General features: G+C 41.8%; 1 protein-coding gene across 2 annotated transcripts; it reads right to left on the bottom strand.

Moving 5' to 3' along the window:
- Positions 1–731: 731 nt before the first annotated feature.
- On the bottom strand, positions 732–26701 carry LOC121694524 (sodium bicarbonate transporter-like protein 11). Of its 2 annotated transcripts, none has more exons than XM_042074711.1 (20): positions 26471–26701; positions 16712–16762; positions 14944–15060; positions 14015–14058; positions 13415–13634; positions 12936–13017; positions 12229–12352; positions 11609–11809; positions 7470–7554; positions 7073–7198; positions 6834–6947; positions 6572–6704; positions 6147–6220; positions 5795–6020; positions 4782–4888; positions 4081–4246; positions 3614–3787; positions 2768–2963; positions 1800–1969; positions 732–1464 (listed from the first exon to the last, which is right to left on the bottom strand). In XM_042074711.1, the coding sequence occupies exons 1-20, from the start codon at positions 26532–26534 to the stop codon at positions 1398–1400; spliced, it is 2541 nt and encodes an 846-aa protein (XP_041930645.1). In that variant the 5' UTR covers positions 26535–26701; the 3' UTR covers positions 732–1397. The 2 variants fall into 2 exon arrangements, with proteins under 2 accessions (XP_041930645.1, XP_041930646.1); XM_042074712.1 differs by lacking the exon at positions 26471–26701 and adding an exon at positions 21339–21536.
- Positions 26702–26947: the final 246 nt, after the last annotated feature.

Raw genomic sequence — 26947 nt, 5'->3', positions numbered from 1 at the left:
GGAGGAGAAGTGGTGGAAGAGGAGGTAGAGAAGGGAAGAGAGGAAAGTGGAGAGGAAGGAGGTAGAGGAGAGGAGAGCATGGTAAGTGTGTATCAGGTGTGTGAGGTTGTCAGAAGCGTTAGGAGAGGAGGTATTCTTGGAAGAGTAGGCTAGTGTCTTCAAGAGTTTTTTGAAGACAGAGAGGGACGGAATGTTCAACCATCAGGGGACCAAGGATGAAAAAAGTCTGGATTGCCGTGGGGGTGGGGGCAGCAGTGCCAGACAACCCTTGGAGGAGCGCAGTGGTCAAGGGGTAACATGAGCCTTTATGAGAGCACTTAAGTAACTGGGTGCAGACCCAACAATCACTTTGTATGCAAGCATTAGTGATCTGAATGTGATGCGGGCGGCTAAGGGAAGCCAGTGGAGCTCCATGAACAGTGGGGTGACGTGCCCTTTTTGGTTGATTGAAGACCAGAAGGGCCGCAGCGTTCTGGACCGTCTGTAGCATTTCTACAGCACAAGCTGGAAGGCCTGTGAGGAGTATGTTGCAGTAGTCAATCTGTGAGATAACCATGGTCTGTACTAGGAGATGAGTGGCGTGTTGGGTTATACTGTCTCATTGTCATTATATTAAACAGTGCAAAGCAGCATAACCGGGCGACAGAAGCAACATGGTCAGAGGTTAGCTGGTCATCGATCATGACATAGTAAGTACTGTATGTGAATAAACTTGTACAGTATATCCAGACTTAATACTGTATGTATTTTTAATAATTCAATTACACAATATTCTTACAAGATGCCAATATGGTGGCAAACCACATAACATCGCACAAGTCTTAAAGGAATGTATTTCTTTTTTGAAAAAAATTCTCTTAAGTTCTACATTAATTTCCACCTGAAAGAAAGACATCAAAACAAATCCCACCTCCAATAAAGCACAGATATGTTTTTGTGAGTCAACTAGGTGTGTCTACATGATAAGAACAGTGCATCTGCAAAAGGAAATGGATGATTTCATTCCCATGATAAGTAATTGTAGACTCAAATGTGATATAGTACTGGAGCACATAAAATATTATAACATAACCTTGATAGGATGGCAAGATGACAATGAGAAAGTGGTTATAAAATGAATAAAGTTCACTCAGGGTAGACGATCACATCTGAGGATAGCCTTTGGTATCTCTGTGTCAGCCACATCGTCAGCATGGGTCATCTGATGATGACTCCAAGGAACATAATGACCAACATTATTATTATTGGATGGGCCCGATATTATATTCTTCCATAGGACCCACCAATTCTAACAGCACCCCCGCAAACAATATTAAACAGCATTTTTATAAACATCACATCCTCCTGTACTTTCAAGAGCATCAGATATTTTGTTTAGTCCAGCATATTTTGTTTGTTCACACATGTTGAGCATCCATGATGTCCAAGTATTTTGCATCAATTATGCTTGGCAAGATAAAATTCCTGAGGGGAAAAAAAGGAAAAGATTAGTTATTTCTCACTAACCGATACATCCAAATGATGAGGCATTCAATCGTATATACAGGGCTGCAAAAACAAGCCATTATTTTCAAATGCACTGATTCTAAAAAAAGATCTTCATCATGGAACGACTGATCGTGATGTTGCTGCGCATGACTGTGAACATATATAGTATAGCATACTGTATATCTTCTGATCAATTATCAATTATAGCTGATACTGTTGTCTTGACTTTGTGTGTGTGTGTGTGTGTGTGTGTGTGTGTGTGTGTGTGTGTGTGTGTGTGTGTGTGTGTGTGCATTGATTTGGAGCGTCACCTGATTGGAATGAGCAGGATGATGAGAAGAGGGAAGATCATCTTCATGTAGGGTATCGGGTACATGCCGAAGGCACAGAGCACAGTCAGCTGGGCCATTTGCAGGGCCGTGAAGCAGTGCACCTTCCTCTGGGGCACTCGCCGGATGTAGTGTGTTGGAGGATAAGACGTCTGCAAAAAGAAAACAACAATCCTCCAATTATTTCGAGTTATTTATGGCACTGAAACATCTCCACCAATTGCCTATTACCTATTATGATTCCTCTTTATATTGTTCAAGAAAAGATGTCTGCAAAAAAACAATCATTCAATAGCAAAAACATCTCCAGTAATGGTCTTGCTCAATAATCTATTATGATTTACCTTCATTTTGTTCAAAAAAAGAAATAATTTAGCTGAAATTGTTAGGTAAGACTATTGACAGCACTGAGAATGAATGCATTTCATCAATATTTCATAATTTCAAGTACTAATGTGGACTGAGAGGGAACTTTAAAGGTGCTCTAAGCGATGCTGGGTAACGTCATTTCTGTTGACATTCAAACAAAACAGAGAGCTAGCTCGCTACTTCCTTCCGTGCAATTGAAACTCTCCTAAACAAGCATCTCATCTCGTCTGTGATTTGCTGGAACAGTTTGTTATGTTTTTATGGGCTAGGTTTGCTCAGGTTGTTTTTGTTGCCGTTTTTGGAGCCTGTGGGCGGTCCACAGAGATTGCGTTTTTTTACAGTGTATTCAGGACACAGGCAGCTAGCAGATGGTGAGGTGATGTTTGCTGTAGGTGACAAAAAATGTTTTAGCCTAAAAAGCCTTCCAGAGGCAGAACGTGTGCTGCTAGCGTCGCATACGTTCAGAAAAATTAGAGCCGTCTTCTCAAACAATTTTTACACTGCGCGAACGGAGCGCTTCAGTTGCAGACCTATTGTAGCCCTGGTCTAAGAACATTAGGCTAGGGGCGGCTGATGCCTACCTGTTCCTTCAGCAGGAGTGCCATGCGGTCAAACATCTGGTTGCCCTCGATGGAGGTGAGGGCGATGTAGAGGAAGAGGCCGTAGAGCACAGGCTTGGGGATCCACTGCAGTGGCACCGGCAGCAGGAACACAGACAGCCCGATGAACACGTTGGCTGCCAGAGCAGTGAGTCTGGTCTCTTTCACGCTTACAATCCTAAAACACACACAGACACACACACAGACACACACACACACACACACACACACACACACACACACACACACACAGACACACAGACACACAGACACACACACAGACACACAGACACACATCTGTGTTGGTAATGAGGCATGTTTTTTGTTTTATATGTGTGAGAAGCAAGTCAATGAAAAACACTTGGTATGCTACGCAGAGAGACAAGCTTTTCCCCCAGAATGTTACAGACAAAGATAATCTCAGTTGTAGTGAAATACGTTTAACATATATTCGATCAGGAAAAAGATCCAAGAATCCTTTTTTTTTTAGTCTTATTTTCACAGTGAGAGATTTTATAGATTCTCACTGAAATCCTTGGGTTTTGAAAGGGCTTTGCATAAGGATAGTTCTTTTCATTTCTCTGGCTTTGCCACACTGCAGTGCTTTCTTTCTTGAAGAATTCATGTTTCAGTTCAGAAATTTATATTGCCACTTACGTTATCCAATCGATCTTAGTCATCAAAAGAACATCTAAAGGAAATGGACCACTTCCTCCCCCTCCGGTCCCCTCTCTCTTACGTACACCCACTCTTTCACACACACACACACACACACACACACACACACACACACGCACAGGGCCCATGTCACCTTGGGTTGTTACTTACGTTTCATAGAGATGGCCTCCTTCGACACGTTGCTCCACCACCGCCAGCTGACGCACGTGGAGCGTGGAGTGCGGTATGGCAGCATGCATCCATGGCAACCCCAGCATGGACATCATGATGTTGATGCAGCCTGTGAGGATGAGGTCCCAGTGGTAGGCTGTACCCTTCACCAACCTCAAGTACACACGCACACAGAATAGGCTATATTTACAAGTATGCCCAGCCAATCCAACACAAAGCATAACCTTGAAGGTGTTCTAGAGTATTAGCACAGAGCATTCTAGAATTAGTTATTAATGAAACGGTTAAGAAGGGGTAGTTAAGAAGGAGTGGTGCTTTAGTTGTCATGGGGATGGATAGGAAAAGGGGGGAAACCTCAGGGTGGTTTCAGTGTGTGTGGGGAATTCTCACTAACGTTATATATTATTTCCTAATTGGTGTTGAAGATGAGATTTCGAGCAGCTTACTTGTTTTCTGGAGCATTGGTAAGGGACGATACAATGTTCTGGTCGACGAATATCAGCATGGCTAGAAGGAAGCCCAGGCCCAAAGCACTCAGGGCGTTCAAGGGTGACAGCCTGCTGAAGGAGGCCACATTGAACATGGGGCCGTGGTAGAAGTTGAACACAGGAACTACGTGGGGGAAATAAAAACAAAAAAAACCCTCTATTGGGTACTGAATCACAGCACAACAGGACGTCATGAGTTAATGTGCAATCCATTTATAATTTATAAACCTGCCATTCATTTGATATGCAACAAAGCCTGTGAAATTAGGTCCATCCCCAAAGAGTGAACATATTTACATGATTGTCAGGGTAGCATGCAGGGCTCACTTAATCAGAATTTGCTCTTGGTTCCACACAGGCCTGTCATCAAAGCGGCCTCATTACTGCCTTACTAGTCTTACAAATTACTTCAGCTCATAAACTACAGCAGGAAAGATGTTAAAATGCCAATATCCGTTCAAACCTGCAGGTAGTTTGTGTGTGTGTGTGTGTGTGTGTGTGTGTGTGTGTGTGTGTGTGTGTGTGTGTGTGTGTGTGTGTGTTAAAGAGTGAGAGAGCGTGTGTGTGCGTGTGTGTGTGCGCGCAAAACCGCAAGAGTGAGTGACTGTGTGTGTATGTTTGTTTGTGTGCCTCTGTGTGCGTGCACCGCCTGTACTCACGCTCAATATCGATGAAGAGATAAGAGCCGATAAAAGAGAAGACGAGAACGGAGATGGGCAGCGCACAGTCGGACACCACCTCCCTCACTCTGGCATGCAGGAAAGGGCTGCGGAACACAAAGGGATTCCATTCAGCTCCATCCTGAGGACTCCCCCCTCTCGCAGTGAAAAGGGACTCAGCTCATTTGACTGTTGCACACAGTTATCAACTGATTGATATCTGCGTAGCACCCTCATGGGGGCTATGCTTTGATCCTGGCAGCTAGTTCCAAAACAAAATGGATCATGATTCCATTATGCTTTGCAACAGACCGTTTAAACAGGCCCACGGCTGAAGATGTAAAGCCCCGATAAGGTTGCATGGGTCAGTGGGTAGCTGAGTAGATGGAAATGTAGATTTTAAGAGTGTTCTGCATTGACTACCCAAGCTAATTTACTCATTATGGCGTAGGACATTATTGCATTTCACAACATCAGCGTAATGTAAAGGAAAATTATTGAACTAAGCCAAGTGAATGTATTGCAAGTATACATATTTGAGAGCCATATTTGTTTACAGCACTAAAAACATTCTTACTATTACATTACAACATTAGTATTATAAAAAACCTATTATGTTTATGTTTGTTTTTTTCCTTTTGTTATATTTTGTTCTGGTATAGGTATTTCATTTTATATTATTTACTTCATTTTACAATGTCTTCAATTTCGGACTTGTCATAACATCTTTGTTCACATTGTGATACTTGTCATAACATCTTTGTTCACATAGTGAGACTTGTCATAACATCTTTGTTCACATAGTGAGACTTGCCATAACATCTTTGTTCACATAGTGAGACTTGCCATAACATCTTTGTTCACATAGTGATACTTGTGTGTACTCATTTCACTGGCACTTCCATTGCTTCTATCATGATTTCAGTACTCCTTTCTGTTTCTGTTTCTGCTGCTCCTCAGACAGGCTCCTATGATGGTCATGCGTTCATGTTAGCGGAGAATTAAAGACATACCTCCTCTTAATGAGGAAGAGGGCATAGCCTAGCCACAGCGTGCCTAGCATCAGAAGGAGGCAGAGGATTGGGCGCTCCCTTGTGCACAAGATGAGCTTCGCAGGAAGGGTCAGGTGATTGGTGAGGTTTGGAGAGTGTGAGGTGAAGTTCTGGACCATCTCCACTAGGTGCTCCAACTCCCCCAAAGTACCGTTGAGCTCAGGGGCATGATAATAATTATGGAAGACTGAGATATGAGAGAGAGAGAGAGAGAGAGAGAGAGAGAACTTAGTAAGATTTGAATTGTAGAACTGATCCAAAACTACTTGAAGTGTCTACATAACATCCAGTGTATTGTAAGGCCAGAACATACCTTTCACTGTGCCTTTCACCGCATCACCCACAAAAGCGATGGCAATGAACATGGCAAATATCTCCTCTATGGAGCTATGTGGGCAAAAGAGGAAACATGTGCTGAGCAGAGAGCCTTTACATTTATCATAGCCAGAGCCAAAACACACAACATCAAGCTCAACCAAATACTGAGATTACAGCTACAGAGGCGGAAGTCAAAACAGTCATGTTCCAGACTAACTCCTGATTAGAATGCTATTTTAAGAATTTATGACAAAAACTAAGGTTATGTATTAAGGATAGAACTCCTGTTGGACTCACTGTACATTGATAATGCTGTTGTTAGCATTTGGGCTGATTGATGTATTGACTAACTAACTGGCTGATAACAATGGGTCGACCCATAAATCAATCTGTCTTCATGCAAAACCCGTCTGAACTGACCGTCTGAAGAGCTTCATGAAGAGGCTGACATTGAAGACCCCTGCCAGAATAAGGAAGAGACTGTTCCACAGTCCAGTGCAGGCGTAGAAGGCCGGGAAATCCAGGTCATAATCATCACAAATACCACGGATCACTGCAAACACATTCCCCAAACACCCCGCGTTTCAGAGCTCACACAATCAATACAGAACGACTCCTCTGCAGGGAGTCCATTGCTTACAGCACAGAGAGGAGGTAGCATGGTAGGATTGTGGGGTCTTACCACTGATATAAATGGCCAGCGGCGCAGTTGTTAGGGGAATGACCATTGGAGCGCCGGCCAAAAGAGAATAGATGACCCCTCCGATGCATTGACCAACGATGGTCTTCTGTACGTCTGAGCGAAAGAGATCGTCCTTAATAAAGTCAGTCAAGGAAAGTGCACATGGTCTTTTCTACAGGGCGAAGTACAAATCTTTCAGTTTGTAAGGAAAGGGACAAGGGATAAATTCACAGACTCACCTATCTCTCCCCTGGTGCTCTCATCATTCAGAGAGCCAAAGGAAATGGCAGGCAGTAAGATGGCTATGTATAAGTAGATGGACGTGGTGGTGTATTTCAACCACGATCTGTTACTACCCCACATACCTGCAAGGTAAGAAAACAAACAGATGTTATCATCCACCAAAGTAGAAGCAAATAAGAAGTGTTGAGTGGTGTTTTATGCCCCCAACGTTGTCTTCAAGGCAGCGCTGCCTGAAAGGCACTATGGTTAGGCATGGGTTAAGGTTAGGGTTAGAGTTAGGTTTAGGATTAGGTGCCTTCAAGTTGACGGTGGCAGCGCTGCCTGGAAGACGACGTTGGGGGCATAAAACACCATCGAGCGAAGAAGACAGGTTGGAGAGAAAAGACATTGTACCGTCTGTGAAGTCCGAGGGGTAGTGAGGCAGTCTGCGACACAGGTCTTCATACATGCCGCGGCCAAACCGAAGGAACTCCCTTAACTGTAGACAGGAGCAAACATACAGTGTAAACGGGGCTCCATAATCTCAATATACCCTTCAGATCCTACAGTAAACAGTTTTCATTCTGCAAAGCCTATTTGACCCCAAATCCAGGTCTCAATACTGAATGTCTCTACACACACATTGTAACGTAGAGCATTCACATTCCACATTAAATATGCTTCTCAGGGACAATGAAATTTGACGGATTAAGGACTCCCAGAGGAGAGGTCGATCCGTGTGCAGTTCAGGAATTCTAAATGAAATAAAAAGGCTGCATAAAGGCAAGTTGCTCTTTCATCAGGTAACACAGAGAAAAAAAATCACTTTGATGTGTTTACAGACAGCTTTCCCTTGTAACAGCTGGGAGTAACATAACATTTCATGTTTTACTGCAGGAAAAGCTGTCTGGAATCCAGCCACATCGAGACATACACTGTTTATTTATAGATTTGAGTGCTTGGGCTTCAAAATAACCAAGATGCTTACAAGCGTGTAAATATTTAGGAATGCTAAGCCTCGGACAATAGCACTTGTCATTTATCTTTGGTGAGCACTTCAGGAAGTCCAGGCTACTTGCAGGACAAAGTAATTCCATCCATTAGAAAGCTATACATGATGAAATAATTCATCGCACCAGCCGCACGAGCCCGTTTGGGGTGCCAGAGAACCACAGCCGACTTGGCAGAGGCTCAGGCAAGCTGCTCTTTAACTGGGTCTGCTTTCCAGCTGCTAGCCATTCCTGGGCGCTGGGCGAGAGAGTGAGTGCGGAGGAGCAGCGAGGGAGAAAGAAGTGAGGGGGGGGGGGGAAGAAGTGTAATAATCTGGCACTGATTTGTGTTGTGGAGTAGCGCTTTATTTGTTAGGAGGGATAGATGGGAAGAGGGGGGAAACCTCAGGGTGGTCTCAGTGTGTGTGTGGGGAATTCTCACAAACGAGATATATTATTGCCTGACCAGAAAAACAAAACAAGCTGAGCCCCCTCCCCCCGCCCCTGAAAAAAAAAACTAAAAACCTGCAAAAAAAAAGAGGATCAAGATGCCATTTTACAAGCAAAAAGCATTTCGATGTAAACAAAAATAACAGCCTGGTATGTCTAAACGGAGCCTCCCAAAACCCCACAAATCACCCCAACCCCATGGTCAAGTCAAGTCAAGTCAAGTTTATTTATATAGCGCATTTCATACACAGAGGTCATTCAATGTGCTTTACATAAACAAAACCAAACAATAATAACAAATAAAAAGCATAGAAAGGCAATATAGTCAAAGAATAGTTAAAAGGTAAAGATCATAATAAAAAGAAAACATAAAACACAAGGTAAAATAATTTAAAAATAAAGGATAATTAGTAAGCAAAAAACGAAGGCAAAAGTAGTAAAAAAAAGTAATACAAGATAAAGTAGAATAATTATCAAGGCAGATTCAGAATTCAGAACTCGGCACAGTTAGCAGAAAACATCTGAAAACAGTTTGGTCTTAAGTCTAGATTTAAAACTGGCTACAGTTGGGGCCTTTTTGATGTCATCCGAAAGTTGATTCCACAGCTGAGCCGCATAGCAGCTAAAAGCTGCTTCACCATGTTTAGTTCTAACTGTAGGTTTTACTAGCAGGTTTTTCACCTGGGACCTGAGAGGACGAGAAGGTGTGTACTGCTGAAGCATGTCTGACAGGTATTTAGGTCCTGCTCCATTTACTGATTTATAAACAAGCAATAGAGCTTTAAAGTCAATTCTGTGACTTACTGGAAGCCAGTGCAAGGACTTAAGAATTGGAGTAATGTGGTCAGTTCTTTTACTTTTTGTTAGAATCCTAGCTGCTGCATTTTGTATCATCTGAAGCTGCTTAATAGTCTTTTTAGGAAGGCCTGTGAACAGTCCATTACAGTAATCAACCCTGCTGGAGATAAATGCATGAATGAGTTTTTCCATGTCATTTTTTGACATCAGCCCTCTGAGTCTGGCAATATTTTTGAGGTGGTAAAAAGCTGATTTAGTTGTCGCTTTCATGTGGCTGTTGAAATTTAGATCACTGACAATTAATACACCAAGATTTTTAACTGTATCCTTTGCCTTCAACCCTTTGTGTCAAGGAGAGTGGCAAGTTATTCCTCCTTTTTAACAAATATAATTACTTCAGTTTTTTCTTTGTTCAGCTGAAGAAAATTTTGAGACATCCAGGTGTTGATTTGTTCTATACACTGACACATAGATTCAAGAGGACCATAGTCGTTTGGTGACAGAGCTAAGTAAATTTGTGTGTCATCTGCATAGCTATGATATGAAATCAAGTTATTTTGGATGATTTGTCCAAGTGGGGGCATATAGAGGTTGAATAATAGTGGCCCTAAGATCGACCCCTGGGGAACACCACAGGTTTAGGACGTTGGTGTTGAGGTACAGTTTCCGATGGCAACAAAGAAGCTCCTTTCTTGTAGATATGATTTTAGCCAGCTGATAACTATGCCTGTAAATCCAACCCAGTGTTCTAGTCTGTGTAGTAAAATATTGTGATCAACAGTGTCAAATGCTGCACTAAGGTCCAGTAGCACTAGGACTGATGTTTTACCTGAATCTGAGTTTAGGCGTATGTCATTGGAAACTTTAATGAGAGCTGTTTCAGTGCTGTGATTTGCCCGAAAACCAGACTGAAAGTAATCAAAATACCCATTTGATGTTAGGAAGGTGATTAATTGATTAAAGACTACTTTTTCAATAATTTTGCCAATAAAAGGTAGATTGGATATGGGCCTGTAATTGTTTATCATGGAGGCATCCAGGTTATTCTTCTTGAGAAGTGGCTTTACAACAGCTGTTTTCAGTGACTTAGGAAAAGTGCCAGACAGCAGTGATACATTTACAATTTGAAGGACATCCGCCGCTATGAGATGAAAAACAGTTTTGAAGAAATTGGTAGGCAGTGAGTGTCTAAGACACATGTGGAAGAGCTGAGATTCTGTACCGTTTTTTTAAGTGTTTCGTAGTCCATCAAGCTGAACTCTGACATTAAGTTTAGTTTCCCTCTGTTTGTTGCTGGAAGTTCAGGTTGTTGAATTTGTAATTGAGCAGATATGTTGAGTCTGATTTTGTCAATTTTACCTTTAAAAAAAGATGAAAACTCATTGCATTTATTAGTTGAGAGAAGTTCAGGCGCTAATTGTGAGGGGGGAATTGTTCATTTATCAGAGTTATATGTGCAGAGCATCTCTTTATGGATTTCATAGTGGATCTGAAGTTTGTATTTACGCCATTTTCTTTCAGTCTTCCTACACTCTCTTTTTAGAAGTTTAACTGCTGGATTTTGTCTCCATGGTGCTTTCTGTTTGTCCTTAACTTTCTTGAATTGTAATGGAGCAATGTCATCCATAATGTTTGCCATTTTTGCATTAAAGTGATCGAATAAGTCTTCTACAGAGTCTGACAGTTGACTTGACTTTAGTGAAAGTGCTTGCTCAAAGAGAGCACTTGTCTGATCATTTATGATTCTCCTTTTTACCATCATAACTGTGTTTTGAGTGTGTGGGGACATATACACATCAAAGAACACGCAGAAATGATCAGATAAGGCCAGGTGTAGAGACATCGAGACCCTTTGTGATAACAAGGTTGAGGGTATGGCCGAGAGAGTGTGTTGGCCCCTGTACATGCTGTGTTAGGGAGAAAGTATCGATTAGTGCAATGAATTCCTTGGCGTAATTGTTTTCAGGATTATCCACATGCAAGTTCAGATCCCCTGATATAATAAGACAGTCAAACCCTATGCAAACGACTGATAGCAGTTCACCTAGCTCTTCAAGAAAAACCTTTGCTGAATGTTTTGGAGGCCTGTAAATTGTCAGTAATAAAATCTGAGGAGAAGACTTAACCCTTAAAGGTGTAGGTTTTTGAACGTTCTAAGTTCCGCAACAATTGAAGGTTCTAAAATTCTATGTTGAATTCAATGAACCCAGATATTCTTTAGAATGTTAATTTCCCAACATTCTCCTTTAAGGGTTAATGCGTGCACACAGATATTCAAATGAAGTGAAGTCACCGAATGACGACTATGGTAAAGACCTTGAGCGGCTCCTTGCTGTGCAGGTCTTTCTCCTCCACTGCAGGCTTCTTCACCGCCGAGGAGTGGTTCTGCCTCTGGCACATGAGCTCCTGCTTGAACTCCTCCTGGCTCTTGGTGTCCAGGAGCTTCTGTCTGAAGGAGATGTCGGAGAACATGGTGGCAAACGTGCGGCCCAACTCGATGGCTGTCTTTGTGCTTTTCTGAGAGCAGAGGAAGAGGAGAGTGGGAATGAAGAATTTTGTTATTGATTGTTATTATGAATCGGTGAAGGGGGATCGAAGATTTTCACTCAGTACTTCCTATTGCTTAAGCCTACAAAGTACTTTGATTGCCATGTGCCTTAAAGGAAAACTCGAAGAAAAAACAAAACGAACAAATGAAAAACCTAGCTCGAGTTGCTGCAGCCAGCAGCTAAAGCAACCAGACAGCTACAGTGCTACACTCTGGGGATGAATGAATGATTTTAAAGAATCCCCCAGTGTGCACTGTAGTTGGTTTTTTTCCCGTACTGACAGTACTTGATGACCTTAAGAAACAGAGATCTGTGTGAAAAAAAACTCCTTTAAGTGCATAGTCAGTGTGTAGTCAGATGGTGTGGTCAGAGACCACAGGTCTTTACCGTTCTGGGTGGGGCGAGGATGAGGATGACGTAGCGGACCTCAGCACAGTTCACCCCCCAGTTCTGTGGCCTCTCCAGCCGTGTGATACACACACAGCGCCTCTGCAGACTCTTCACAGTGCAGCTGTGCGGAGGGAGGAATATTTACACAGTTAGAGGGTTAGAGCCTCTGAGGAGGAGCTCCAAATAATTAGAGAGAATGAGCAAGAGAGAGTAAAGAGAGAGAATGGTTGAGAGAGTGTGTGTGTGTGTGTGTGTGTGTGTGTGTGTGTGTGTGTGTGTGTGTGTGTGTGTGTGTGTGTGTGTGTGTGTGTGTGTGTGCCAGAGTGATAGAGAAGAGAGAGAGATAAAAAAAAATAATGTGAAAGACAGAGCAAAAGACATGAAAGAATAATGAGCAAGAGATAGAACAAAACAGAGATGTCCAATTTCGTGAAAGGATTAAGGCACCGCGTGACAGATATTCCCATTTACAATATCAATTAGTTCAGTGGAGCATGGCAACACTCCGCGCTCACTCCGCGCTCACTCCGCGCTCCGCTATTCAGTGGGAAACATGGCCCTGGGCAGCGGTGACTCATATGGTGTGATAACAAGCAGCATGGCACAGCGCGAGGGACAGATGTACTGGGCTGAGAGAAACGTGGCACCACGGACAGGAGAAGGAGCCATGGATCAACGCTGGTGCCACTGTGTGGGTCACTTACAGCACGCAGAGCCAAGACTGCTGGTAGCGCACCCCCGTAGCTGTGGCGGTCACCCCCTGGATGGTCTCCGTCAACAGATGCACTATGGGAGAAAAGAAGGAAGGATAAGGAGGAGGTGGTGGTGGTGTGTGTGTGTGGGGGGGGTGGGGTGGATGAGGTTAAACAACGTCGAATGATGGAAGCTTCTTGTTCCTGTTATTTCTCCTGGCATGAGATGGAATTCCCACAGCGCTGATTTCCATAACAGAGAGTGGCAAAAGAGAAACGATTTGATAAAAAGGTCGAGACAAGACTTTCTGTGAAAGACTGTGGAGGACAGGAATATATAATATAAAAGTCATCCTAGAGGAGAGGAATATATAATATAAAATTCATCCTAGAGGAGAGGAATATATAATATAAAAGTCATCCTGGAGGAGAGGAATATATAATATAAAAGTAATTCAACTCTCTTGACCCCTGCACTCTCTCAAACTCACCATTGGCCCCTTTTCCGCCAGCATCCGTGAACAGGCCGTTCATCACCTCGTCCGAGCTGCAGCTCGCCTGCCCATCGTTAGCTACGTGCTGAAACATGCGCCGCAGCACCTCGTCCAGGGACGCCGCCTTCTCGTCCAGCAGGATGCTGGCCTGCGCCAGGAAGCCGTCCAGGTCCCTGTGGGCCCTCACTTCCTCCTGGAAGTTCATCAGCTTCACATACTGTGAACGGTTGACAGAGACCAGTGAGTGTTCGCACCAGATTTCATCGGTGTTCGCAACAGTGACTCATTCCGTGCAGCAAGATGTGCATATGTATAATGAATCAATAGTGGATATGTGCTGTTATTAATGTGATATGTGCTGTTATTATATGAAGTCCATCAGCTTCACATACTGTGGATGGCTGATAGAGGCCAGTGAGTGAATCGATAGTGGATGTGTGCTGTTATAATTATAATAGTTATAATTATAATAAATAAATGGCTTTGTTATAAAAACTTCTGATTCTGAGTAGGATTGAAGGTTATGGGCTAAGATTGTATTAGTCTAGTATGTCTGTGTTTAAAATGTAACAAGGAGTGTATTAAATAAAGGCTCACTTTTCTTGATGTATTCAGGAGACCGAATCCTGAGTCATCGCAGTCTATAAATAAAAGCAAGGTGAGAGTGAGTGTGTAAGAGAGAGAGAGAGAGAGAGAGAGAGAGAAACAAAGAGGAAAGTACTACATTGTTTGTCATATAACTTCCAGTACAATCCAGCTTGTCCTGAGATAGGATACACTAAGGAGGGAGAAAAGAGGGCACACTAAAAACTCATTATCTGTGTCATGCCTGTTGAGGGCTTTGTGCTTGGAGTTATGGCAGAAATTCCTACAGCCTGTCCTCAAGAATACATAAATTCACCCTGTGCGGGAGCCAACTTGGCTGGCGCGGAGCCGTATGTTTTGGGCACACAAACGTCCCCGAGCTCACTGCGTCTGCCTACCTCCACCATGACAAAGCAGAAACCTGGCAATGGGCTTCTCCCCTGTGACATCACACAGACTCAGCAGAACTATGCATTGCGCACAACTGACTTTGTTTCTGACTATGAATTAGAAATATGTGGCTTTTTGGCAGCGCTCTCTATTTCAAGGGGAGGCTGGAGAGAGGGAGGAGCTGTGCTCTGAGCCAGCCAGTCTGTCTGATTTGTTTGGTGTACCGCTGGGGCTACCCTGAGTAGGCCTGGCTGTTTGCCTCTCAGCGGAAATGACCGACAAAGGCAGCCTTTTTGCTCAAGACAGCAGCTTACACAGAGATACTGACCGCCAGTTGACAGAGTACAAATGTAAGAAATTCACACACACACACACGCACACACAAACACACAGGCAACACACACACACACATTCATGCACACCCACTCACCTACATACACACACACACGTGTACACACACACACACAGACAGACACACACCATAGACAGTAAAAGACAGACACACACACACAATTATACATATTAAGCTACACATGCAATGGCTTACATACCTGAAACGCTCACTTCTGTCTGATTGTCATAGTGACTGTGATCCTCTGTGGGACTGGATGAACTCTGTCGTCCATTTTGACCTTCCCTAAACTCCTCTTGCTCCTCATCTTGAAGTTCTGAAAAGGTCAGAGATTTGGGTATCCATCATATATGTGACACTCTACGGCGAAAGTAACAAATCACATGGGTCAAATTTAGTTTATGTTTTCGTGAAAGATCAGGAAACATGCTTTCAAATGCCTATCAGAATACGGGCACTCTACTGAGATAAGGACATCAAAGCAAAGATTCTAGAGCGCTCTGCTCCACTCAGACATATTCAAGTGTTCTGATGGCTTAAATCCACCGATATTGCAGTCATAAATAAATGCATGCTCGACCTGATGAATTAACCTTCAGCTAACGTTAGTTTTGCCAGAGTTGTTAGTCAGTCACCACATCATAAGCGCAACATAACCTGCCATTGTCCATGCCCTTGCCATATAGCAACACAAACATTTCTGATGGAGCTTTTTGTAGGGTACTTGCTATAACGCCAGCAGATATGTCATGACGTTTTTGACTGTGGATTTAAGTAAATTGACACATAATCCTCGGTAGCGTCAGGCCATGGTAGCGTCATAGGCCTACTAGTAGTAAACTACTAAAAAGGCACGTTTCTCCGACTCTGACTTTTCGTGACATGTTGACTAGGCTACAATAGCCTATTAATGTAGTGATAAATAAACAAACAAATAAATACGACATGGAAGTGTATATTATGCTATGAAATTCTACCAAAATGTACAATTCTACCATTTTAGCACAGGCCTAGGCTTACTATCCTATCTAAAAACAACAACATAGTAGGCTAGCCCAGTGTTTCTCAAGCTTTTTCAGACAAAGGACCACTTAACCAATAAAAAAGAAACGCACGGACCACCTAAAAAAAAGATTAGACCCACTTCAACAGTAGCCTATATAAGCCTACACAATAGGCCTTCACTGAACCACCTTGCTTATTGTCTTGGCTCCTTGCTTATTGTGTCAGAGGACTCATATGATTTAAACTGGCATATCTTACATAGACAGTGTTGCAGAACTGTTTGGATTTACATACAAGTTGGTTCAATATTGCAAAAAACTCATCTTATATTTTACCACGTCTGCTCACGGAACACTTGGGATAGCTTGCGGACCACACTTTGAGAAACACTGGGCTAGCCTACTTAACGGTATAACATGTCTAAAACATGCATAATTCAAAATGGAAATAAGGACAGGACAAGACTTTCATTGACATGAATCATTAAATACATGTATAGAATCTCTTATGCTAGGTGTGGGGTGAAACTAGGCCTACCATTATTTACAGTGCATATAGCACATATATAGCACATATATTGAGCCCACATTACCATCTGTTTAAGAGAACAGAACCCATTGCAGCCTAATAAAAAATTCACTCCAAACCAGACACTCAGAGCAATATAACAATAGCCGCTTCTAATAAATTCTTCCATCGCATGGAAAGCAATACTCATAACGTAGTGTGGAGTTAGAGGTATATACATAATAAAGAAAGAAGAGAGAGAGAGAATAACATGGGAGAGATTAACATTCCAATTTTCCACCATGATTTTTCAGATGTGACCAAACCCATCACTCACACAGCATAATCTGAGAAAGACATCCAGAGAAGAGGGTTACCCATTTAAAAATACAAATGGGCCTAATATTCCAACACACTGACATTCAAATAAAACTCCATTCAGTTGTCTTACTCACCCATCTCCTGGAACACATATCCATTCTTAGACCTCCCGGATGATGGAGCTTCTGTGAGACCAAACAAAAAAGGGTCATGAAGAGCTTTTTTTTCTGCTGTAGGCTTTTCCTAAAACAGAATGTAGGACTACTGTAGGTTTACACTGGGGTGTGTAATGTCATGTGGAATTACACATTTATTAGCATGACCATATAGTTGACATGGTAATTATAACAATAATATATTATTTAATTATTTGCGATATACCACGTTACAGCAGCACACTTTACACACACTTTATGTGTCTTGTCTGTGTGTTTTTTCTACAATCACCACTGCCTATGAGAAGCCTTAACTTTAACTATGAAGAAATAACAGCGTGTAGCTTCATGTCTGTGTCATATTGTTGCCTTAACAGCTATTAAAAAGCTGAAATAAGATAACACAAAGACAACTTTGTGTGTGTGTGTGTGTGTGTGTGTGCGTGCCTTTGTGTGTGTATGTGAGAGAGAGAGACAGACAGATAGAAAGTATGTGTCCATGCATGTGATGTACTCATAATAGCCACATAGCTCTGAGACAGCCCAGAGTTATGCCACATTAACCCGAGCTGCTCTTTGGCTTCTAGTGCATTCAACCTGCAGCAGTAGAACTACCATGAGCAGTTTGCATGCTCATAAATAAAATGTTTTTAAAGACACATTCCTTGATACTAGTGCAGAAAGTGCCTCTGGGTGTATGTATGCTTCTGTGTCTTTCTTTCTTTCTTTGGATGAAAAGATTGGCAAACTATATACTTAGGGTTTATTTGGATGTTCACACTTAGTTCAACAATGATCATATGTTTACGGAAAATCCTTAAATCGTAGCATTGCACAAGTCTTTTAAACATTGTGCAATTTTGCTCCACCAAACCCTGGCCAGTCAGAGCTGTTACTGTAGTGAGTGTTTCCTCCTGTCTCTCCTGCGGATGTGTTGTTGTAGTCCTCTCCTTGTTGCCCGTTTCTGAGAACTTCCTGTTACCAGACTCGCTGATTTCCCATTGCTGACTATGCTGTACTGGGGTGTTGACAGGAGTATAGCATTATGTCAAGGCCCGTGCCTTTCTCAAGAGCCCCTGTGAGCTGGCAGCCCTTGAAATAGTGGGCAAGCTGTACTCTATCTGACCTAATGACACTGCCATGCAGCATTTCTTGAAAACAACTATCTCTGCTGGTGTCAGTACAGACAAAAAAACAGTACTCTTATAGCATCTTGCAAAGATTATTTACTTTCTAAAAAAATGGCTTTAGACAGGTGATGAGAAAAAGTCCCCTGTGAGCAAAGCGGTATGTGTGAATCAAGCAGATATTTTTTTGCTACATTATCCCAGGCGTGAAGGAATTAAATCCTCCACATGCCACATTAGCATAAAGGCTGCCCATCTCTGCTGTGCACCTATTATGCACCTGAGAGTGATTTGCATCCATACAAAGGAGGAGAAGCCGCTCTGGCTCAAGAGAAACAACTTGCCCTTTCAGCATGCCCTGTAAAACAGTCGAGGCATGTCTTTGTGTTGTATATCTAAATACCATTCTCCTCTTTTGTACCTTCGACGATACAGAACAACTACTAGTCCCTACATGATTCTGTATGCATGTGTTCATTGTATATTCCTTTCAAAACACTGGTAAGATTGAATTGAATTGAATGAAAGTATAGATAATAAGCATTTTGTGTGTGTACATACAGGTGTGTATAGGCTGTGTGTGTGTGTGTGTGTGTGTGTGTGTGTGTGTGTGTGTCCATGGTATTGCCGCATACTTCACTGCATGAGTCTTTAACATGGTAATCAGAACAATCGCAGGTCTTATACAACATCATGTATTGTGGTGTATGTGGTACATTCACTGCAACCCTGATATTTGTTAGAAAAGTTCACGCAATAAAATCAAGAGAGGTATGTGAATCTGTAATCTTGTGTCACAAAGAATAATCCTCTTAGGGTGAAGCAGTGGTTACAAAAACATACTAATTCAAAAAAGAGGAATTAAGTTGATTTATCAACAGCGCAATGAATGTTTTAACAAATTGACATAGAAGAAGGGGGAAAACTCATATCAAATGACAGAGGCTAAATGAAAAGTCACCAATTCACCACAATTATCAACTGAAAATGACCGCGGCTTGAGTGTGCAAACCCTTGAAATTGGCCAGATTAGTTCAGGAGAGATTTTTTCTTGCCATTAATCTTCTTAGCACTCTCTTTAGCAAATCCATCCAGAACATTTTAACCCATTAAATACTCCTGAGACTGACCAACCCACCTCCCCTAATCATGACACAAGTAGTCACCTACACAACGGTATGACTATACATCCAATTGTAATGCAAACTCCCCTGAAACCAACAGACAGGAGATCTCACGCTCAATGGCTGAGCACTGAGCAGTATGGTACTGATCACTCTAAGCAGAAGGGGACTTTACAACCTGGGCTCTCTGAAGTACCAACATGGAGGTGAGGTTGAACATAGCTTGGTGAGACTAGGGCCCGTCCACAAAAGACAGAGTAGGCCATACAACAGACAGAGTAGGCTACGACAAAACTGTCTAGTGCAAGGAAACCAGAATTGTTTGTGTGGACTTATAGTGAACTGTCAACTGTAGTCAACTGTAAAACTAATAAACTTCATTTTTACGGTTTGTGAAGGGTACAGTCCCGTCCTTTATTTGGCTGACGCAGGTAAAAATAATCTCCTCTACTTTCTTTGGTTGTAGGATAGTCCGCGATTCACATTAGTTTTGGTTATCACCGCAAGTGCAAAGGCTAGGCGTACCCAAGTTCTAGGCCATTCCGTCACCACATTTATAATATTGCTATAATACCTTTGTTAGTAACAGTCGATACTTTTGCTTGCATCAAATCGCGCATTCGGATTTAGTGCGCATCTACACATGGATTTCTATGCAACGTCATGAAAACACGCGTGCGCAACCAAGAGGCAGAAAGCACCATAGAACAGCATAGAGCAATGCAAAAGAGCAAAAGAATAAAATTAGTTTTTGTGCTGAAAATTCGAAATCACGATGGTTAGAGAATGTTAAATATGTTCAATATCCCTAACGGAATGCATGTCTTCGCCAAAAATGACAAAATACGATGTTACATTAATAATGCAAATGAACGGCAAACTTTGAAATATAGTCTGAAATTAGATGTTATTATCATTGAGACAACAGGGGTATACAATAAAATCCGATTGTAGCTTACAGCAGCCGACTATTTAGGTTAAGTTAATAACGTTGTGGACGGCCACCAAGCGTCTTCTGCCCCACGGCTGCGCGCGCATCTAGTTTTGTTGGTAAACGGGAAACCCGTGTATAGGCTTAACATGAGTTCTAAGCGTCTTTGTATGCTCATATCTGACTTCACTATGAATGCATTTTTTTTATGTTGTAAGACATGTAAAATAAATTAATGACACCGGCACTATGCACAAATTAATGTAAACTTACACCGCACTTCCTTAATAACTTAAGTTCTCTCGCATCACTGACAGTAGCTAGAATGCATTAAAAAAACAGTGTTCAGTCCACCAAGTCATAAGCTATAGGCACTGCGCAGCACCAGTTGTGATATTTATCCTACGGAGTTTAATCGTAGGTAATGTCATGTATGAAAACTAGTATTGTTAGGCAATACTATAAAGTGTCAAGCCCAGGGCAGCTGAGGTGTGGCGATGACATCATCGATACGCAAGTAGGATGTGCGGTTTTGCTGTCCAAACGAATTCAAAAGGGCTACGATTTCAGACTTTTCCACTCTGGGACCAGGTTTCAAAAAAGTGCGGTTTCGGGCAGTGCGTTTACAGGATTCGTTTGGATGCTCGGCCAAGACGAAGCAAAACTTCTGCGTTTAACCCAAAAAGTGTCTCCGTGTGGACGGGCCCTAAGGGAAATGTTATGGTTAGGCATTGCTGACAGGAATGTGGGAGATCTGTGAAATATGGCCAGTCAAGGGCAACTTGAGACAATAGAGGAACACATCAGATGACCTACTGTTACAACCACAAAAATCCACATGGAATAACATTTACACTCTAATTTGTACAATTACAAATATACACTGGAGAGACGTTAAATTACACATGCTATAGGTAGAGGATTTCATACAGCAGCCAATTTACATTCAAAACCAAAACCAAAACAATACTTCAGTTCCTGTGCATGTTATAAAGTCAGTTCATAGGACCTAGAAGACCTAAAACCAGAGAAATGGAATTAATTATGTGCTATAAGTTTCATCACCTTTCTCTTGAATCTTGATTTTGCAAGCTGTTGCTCATGGCCCAACTTCCTATTTCAAGTGCTACAGTTACCACTTTTACAGCAGCATGGCCAATATTGACACACCCGCCAGGGCTGCATGCCGTTTACAGTGGTCTAGGTCACATTATGCTAACATAAAGCTCGTTTACTTCTCCTCATGTATGGACATAGGACACTCTCTGACATAAAGAGTTACATTTCCAGCCACGACAGACATAACCTCTCTCCCCTCCCCCTTCATTGAGTTAGCAGAGCATATGGCAGGGACCCACACGTGTATGCCACAAGGTCTCTCATGTTCCAGGAAACACACCCCAAAATAACCGGTCTGTACTCACCAGATGGCACAAAATGAAGCACTTTCTTGCCGTCCATGTTGCGCAAGGTCTGTGAGTTTTTTCAGAGTTGCCCAGTTTGTGCCCCTACTGTGTGTGAGTGTACCCCCCCCCGGGTCAACCCATCATGGTTATGAGTGAGAATGCTGTCGGCTCCACTCCAGGTCTCCCTCTCCAGTCCTCAGCTCTCAGTAAGCACGGCAGCAGCAGAAGCCTCCGTTATGCCCTCCACCACCCCCCCCCCCCCGCACCTTCCTTCCCCTCCACCCCCACCTAACTCCAACCCCCTGGGCTCCACATGTGCAGGAGGGTGGAGGATGATCCGGAGGATTGTGGTGTCTATGGCCATTAAAACTACAAAGTACTGTAGTTGGACAGTTCAGCTCTTTCCTTTTTAGATATTCCGAGTAAAGACTTTTTTTAGACTTCTAGGAAGAATATCATGCTGCAATCAAGTGTGTGTGTGTGTGTTTTTGTGTTTTGTTTTGTTTATTTGATTTGATAGGGACCATATTTATTTTATAAACATTGTTTTATAAAAAAACACCATGTAAATATGCCAGAATTAGTAAAAATAACTACTATAAGACTAACATAGAAACAGCCAGCAGTTTATAAACTAAAAGGTATACATAATGATGACATATACATTGACAAAACAAACAAAGCAAAATAAAAGTACACGATGACAAAGACATTATTCATCCATCTCTATACTGCATTCAATTTAACAGTGAAAGTGTATGGGTGATGAAATGTGTGACCGTTAAAACTGAGTGCATCTCTGGTTTTCTAGGACCCACTGTTTTAAGTGAGTTTTAAAGGTGTTCAATGTAGGACACTCTCTTATTGGGAGAGGCAAGATATTCCAGAGTTTACTTCCTATTATTGACAATACGTTTTCCCCAAAAGTGGTGTGTCTAAATGGTATCACAGTCCCCTTTTACAGAGGCCAGTGTACTACCTCCGCTTTCAAGTCTTTGGAAATAGCCATGCAGTGGGTAGGGTGGGGCGGGGGGTGGGGTGGTCAAGATTATGTAACACTTTATATACCAAACAAGCATACTTTTTGAAATTGTCAAAGCTTAAAAATGTATGTCTCTCTAAGATATTGCAAGGTGAAATGACAATGCTTTGTTATCAAACGTTTTTATGGCTTTCTTAAGTAGAGATTCAATGCTTTTAAGTGTAGTTATGCTAGTGTGTGTGTGTGTGTGTGTGTGTGTGTGTGTGTGTGTGACTTTTAATACTCCTGTGTCCTGAAACAAAGGCACTATCTGTTTTCTTTTTCAAGTGGTAAGCAATTCAAATGATCTGTGCTGACAACTGTCTGAGGGACTTTTCTTCTGTTTTCTGTTTATCTGTGTGCACAGTACTGATTTACGTGACAGTCGCATTTTGGAACACAACTTTACAACAATAAATTATATAGTATTAAAGTGTTCCTAGTCAAAGAAACCTAAAAAAAAAAAACTAAAAAAATATGACCCTGTACAACAACAGTGCTCAGCAAGATAATATAGACAGATAACAGGTGAAAAAAACGCTTTATGTCTGTTCCATGCTAGTTTGTTTTGATGTCAGAATAATATACAAAATATGACTAGATGAACATGACTATCATTCACACTGAAGGCCACCAAAAACACTTTCATTGTTATTGGACATTTCATTAGATGTGTCAGGACATCTAAATTTAAGCTCGCCTTTGTTCCCATTTCTCCATGGAAAGCGAACCTTTGTTTGAGCTCCCTGGCACTCCCATGAATGCTGCTCATGGAATTCCTGTACAATAATGTAATCATTTGAAGCATTCCCGCTAATTATTTTTGTAGAGGTTAGATGCCTTGTAAACCCCTTTCTCTCATCTAAACCAACATCAAAAGGCAACTCCACAAAACACCCAAGGCTCTCAGTTAAAACAGAAGAAGAGAAGAAAAAAAATAATTGTAGTGTGCACAAAACACTACATTAATTCTGTAAGATATAAGCCAGACAAACAACCTTCAAGGTGGTAAAAATGTTTGTGGCATCTTAATCGTTCCATATGTACTGGATGGTTAAAAAACAAACAGACAAAGTAAATAACAGGCTTTCATGGGATCAAGCGAGCTTCATAAGAGTAGTAGGGAAGCAACAGAGATAGGACATTGTGCTGTGTGTACTGCGTATGGCCCTGGGACTTATTGTTTGCCTTCCTGAAGCTTCCTCACAGGGGCTGTAGACAGCAAGGCAGAACCACAGCAGCGGGCCCAGTGTCTCAGACAGGGGCAGTGAGAGTGTTGATTGTAAGTCCAAGGCCACTGGTTGAATTCCAGGAAGAAAACGGGTTGGTAGAAATTGCAGGCCACCAACAAGATTCCCATTCTTTCTTGCCAAATTGTTTCAAGGATGTTTTAGAGGTAAATACATTGAAATTGTTTTCAATATTTTCACTATTTTGTACAAGCATTCATAGTAACCACTCTTTCTCTGCTGTAATGCTCACCATGCTAACAAATGCTACCAATATTACCAACAAGACACATACTTTTTGCCAAATGGATAGAAAATGATCTGGGTAGTGATTTTAAAATCATTACAAATGCAATCATTCAGTATAATAAACATTATAATCCCAAATGTTGAGATTCATGGATTAAATACTATCCAGGACGTTCTACTTTCTGTATTTCTATTTTCTTCTATATATATATTAAAATTTGGAAATCTATTGGTAAATGTTAATGGAAGTGTGAACATCGCACACAAATCGCACACAAAACATGGCAACAACTTGCTTCAAAAACCTTAGGAATGCAAAGACGGTTAGGCCGACCAAAATCTATCCAGCCACAAAACATGTAAAAGATGAACATCAAGTTCCATTCACTGCTGTGCAGTGTTACGTGTTTAGAGGAAACAACACCTCCTATCACATTCAGTGCCTCAGTTTTTTTAACTGTGTCAGTCTGTTTTTGTGCAATGTTTGAGAATGGGCAAAGCAGAAAAAATGCACATAATGGAGTGATATGGCGAGAGGGGAAAGAAATCTGAAGTTAACTATCGCCATCTGCTGGTTGAATAGAGCAGTGCAGCTTGCCTCCTTACTTCTGTGCTAGGCTCATCCTGACTCCAGTCACGTGGCCTGTCTGTCTTTCTCTGCTGTCTGTTTGTCTGCCTGTCTGTTGTGCTGCGGTGCTGGGCTACAGTCTGATTCATCAGTGAGACAGAAGCTTGTCAACATACTGATGACCACAACCAACCCCAGGCAGCCCCGAGTTCTGTCCGTATCATAACAGCCCATTGTGGCCCGAGTTCTTAGATAATCAACAGGCAAGACACAGTTCAATAACTCTAGTGTGAAGATGAATGGGGTTGGGCAGCAGGCTGATTGAGACTGAGGTGAAGTGAGGTGAGAAAGGCTGACTTCTTCCCTCAGTCATCTGATATACGGTATGACAGAACACAAAAATAATTGCGCTCAGTTATTGTGGTGAGCCCGGGGCGCCTGGATCATTTAAATGAGAATAGGCACCATGAAAGCCACAGCGAACACATCACTGTGCAATCTAGACCAAATGTACTGTGAGCAGGTGATAGAGACACAATAATAGGTCTACAGAGTATGCTTGGGGTCTATCACAAACCTAGTGCCTGCATTATTATTGGATTTCCTGTTTCCACCAATATTTACCTTTCTGTTTGCTACTCAATACAGAGAAAAATAAAACACAATAACAATATTTCAGCGCCTTATTACACTGCCACTTGCTTTCATGAACATTCTGTGCCATAGTTACTTTGTGTTACTTTTCAAAGCACTGACGCCACAGCTTTTTATGTAATACTTAAAGCAACCTACACCTAATCAACCATCTAGGAAAACCCTGCATTAAGTCATGGATAATTAATTATCAGGCATTCTAGATATTTAGCATATTGTAAAATCACAGTCGATACTATTCTAAAAGTAGTTTTACATAGCTGAGTATTGAGGACATTCTCGAAGAAGCAGGGGTTTTGTCTTACTGTAAGAGGTATTGTCTAAAAACACAGTATGCCGTCACGAGTAAGTATTCAGGGGCAGCCGTGGCCTACTGGTTAGCGCTTCGGACTTGTATCCGGAGGGTTGCCGGTTCAAACACAGACCAGTAGGAATGGCTGATGTGCCCTTGAGCAAGGCACCTAACCCCTCACTGCACCAAATTTCCCTCACGGGATCAAAAGAGTATATATACTCATACTTACTTACTGTATTTATAATGGTCAACATTTATTTTGCATACCTTAAGGAAAATTTTTATTTCAAACCAGCCGACAAAACATGCAGAAAAAAAAAAAGATTAACACCGACGTTCTAGGGTGACATCTACAGACCACTTGTATGCTTTGAAACCTCTAGCCTAATTCAATTCAGAGACAACAGTGGTATACCTAACAGAGTAGGTAAAAAAGACTTTCATTCATCTTTCTGTCCTCTCTGACTTGAGATAGATGACTGAATGGGAATGCTAAATGCATAACGGACTGCGAGGGTAAACACAGATACGGTTCATTTAACATGCATGGGGGTCAACCATTAAAGATGAGCAGACAAAAAGATTACCAGAATTACCATATGAATGTTCATTATGCTCATCAATAATCAATCAGACACTCGGACTGAGAGAGACAGAGTGGATCACAACGAGTCTTGAAGGTATAAGACATCAGTAGGCCTATGTACTATTTTGTTATTTCAATATGCTACAAACCCCGACCTTAAAGAAAAATGTAAGCTTTTTTCACGAAACGTGTAACGTATTGCAAGCAGCAAGTTATCATATAAACAACACCACAAAGTCACATTTGCAAACCACATGCCCCTGACTTCCACAAATTATTATTTGATTATATTATGTTTTCATTTTAATTGTATCTTAATGTAGCCTATAAAGACCCTAACCCTAACTTTTTTTTACTTCCTTCCTTGAATCCCCTCAGAAAGCCAAGACAACCTTCCTTAAACATTTCTGCAAATAAACTCCTAGGCCTATTTTGTTTTTAAGAGTACCCACAATTTGCATATTTTTCCTTTACAGTGTGACTATTAATAATAAGAATTCACACACAAAAACCACACAAGGCTAAAAAATACCTGTTGTCTCTCTTACCTTCAGCGAACCTATTCACAGTAACTCCTTCCATTGCGTCTGTTGGTCCCCTCTGGCTCTTCATGCTTGGCTGTTCAGGTGTTGTGTGGTGTTGTGATTTCCTTTGAGATTAGTCCACAGCGGTGGCACCTGAGGACTAGAGGTGCAAGGTGGGGTTGCGGAAGTCGCTCACACACTGTCACTGCCAGGGCAAGAGGAGCCGTCCCACAGGTGAGAGGGACAAGCACACACCTGACAGTCATGGATTTAGGATAGCCAATGAGAGAACTAGACCAGAGGTTTGGAAAAGAAGAAAGTGGGTGGGGGAAAACGAAGGCTTTAAAACTTTGCGAGCAGTCTAGGCCATAAATAAAACCACTAAACATTTACCAGTCATCACAAAGAGAATGTTTACAAGAACAAGTGACACAACAACAGTTTAATATACAATTCATGAAAGTACTGTTATGACAGGGCTGATTTTAAAGAGTAGCTTTC

Source organism: Alosa sapidissima, chromosome 20 (assembly GCF_018492685.1).
Source record: "Alosa sapidissima isolate fAloSap1 chromosome 20, fAloSap1.pri, whole genome shotgun sequence".
Taxonomy (NCBI): domain Eukaryota; kingdom Metazoa; phylum Chordata; class Actinopteri; order Clupeiformes; family Clupeidae; genus Alosa; species Alosa sapidissima.
The sequence above is the reverse complement of the archived record's forward strand: the minus strand, read 5'-3'. Positions and strand labels throughout refer to the sequence as shown.

Bases quoted from the DNA above. Each gene is read 5' to 3' on its own strand.
- LOC121694524 (XM_042074711.1), bottom strand. From the start codon at position 26,534: ATGAAGAGCCAGAGGGGACCAACAGACGCAATGGAAGGAGTTACTGTG. The intron at 6,948-7,072 runs GTGAGTCTGTGA...TCTTTCGCTCAG, and splicing joins GAGCACCAGGGGAGAGATAG to ACGTACAGAAGACCATCGTT. The intron at 6,705-6,833 runs GTAAGACCCCAC...ATGTGTTTGCAG, and splicing joins GCTGGCCATTTATATCAGTG to TGATCCGTGGTATTTGTGAT.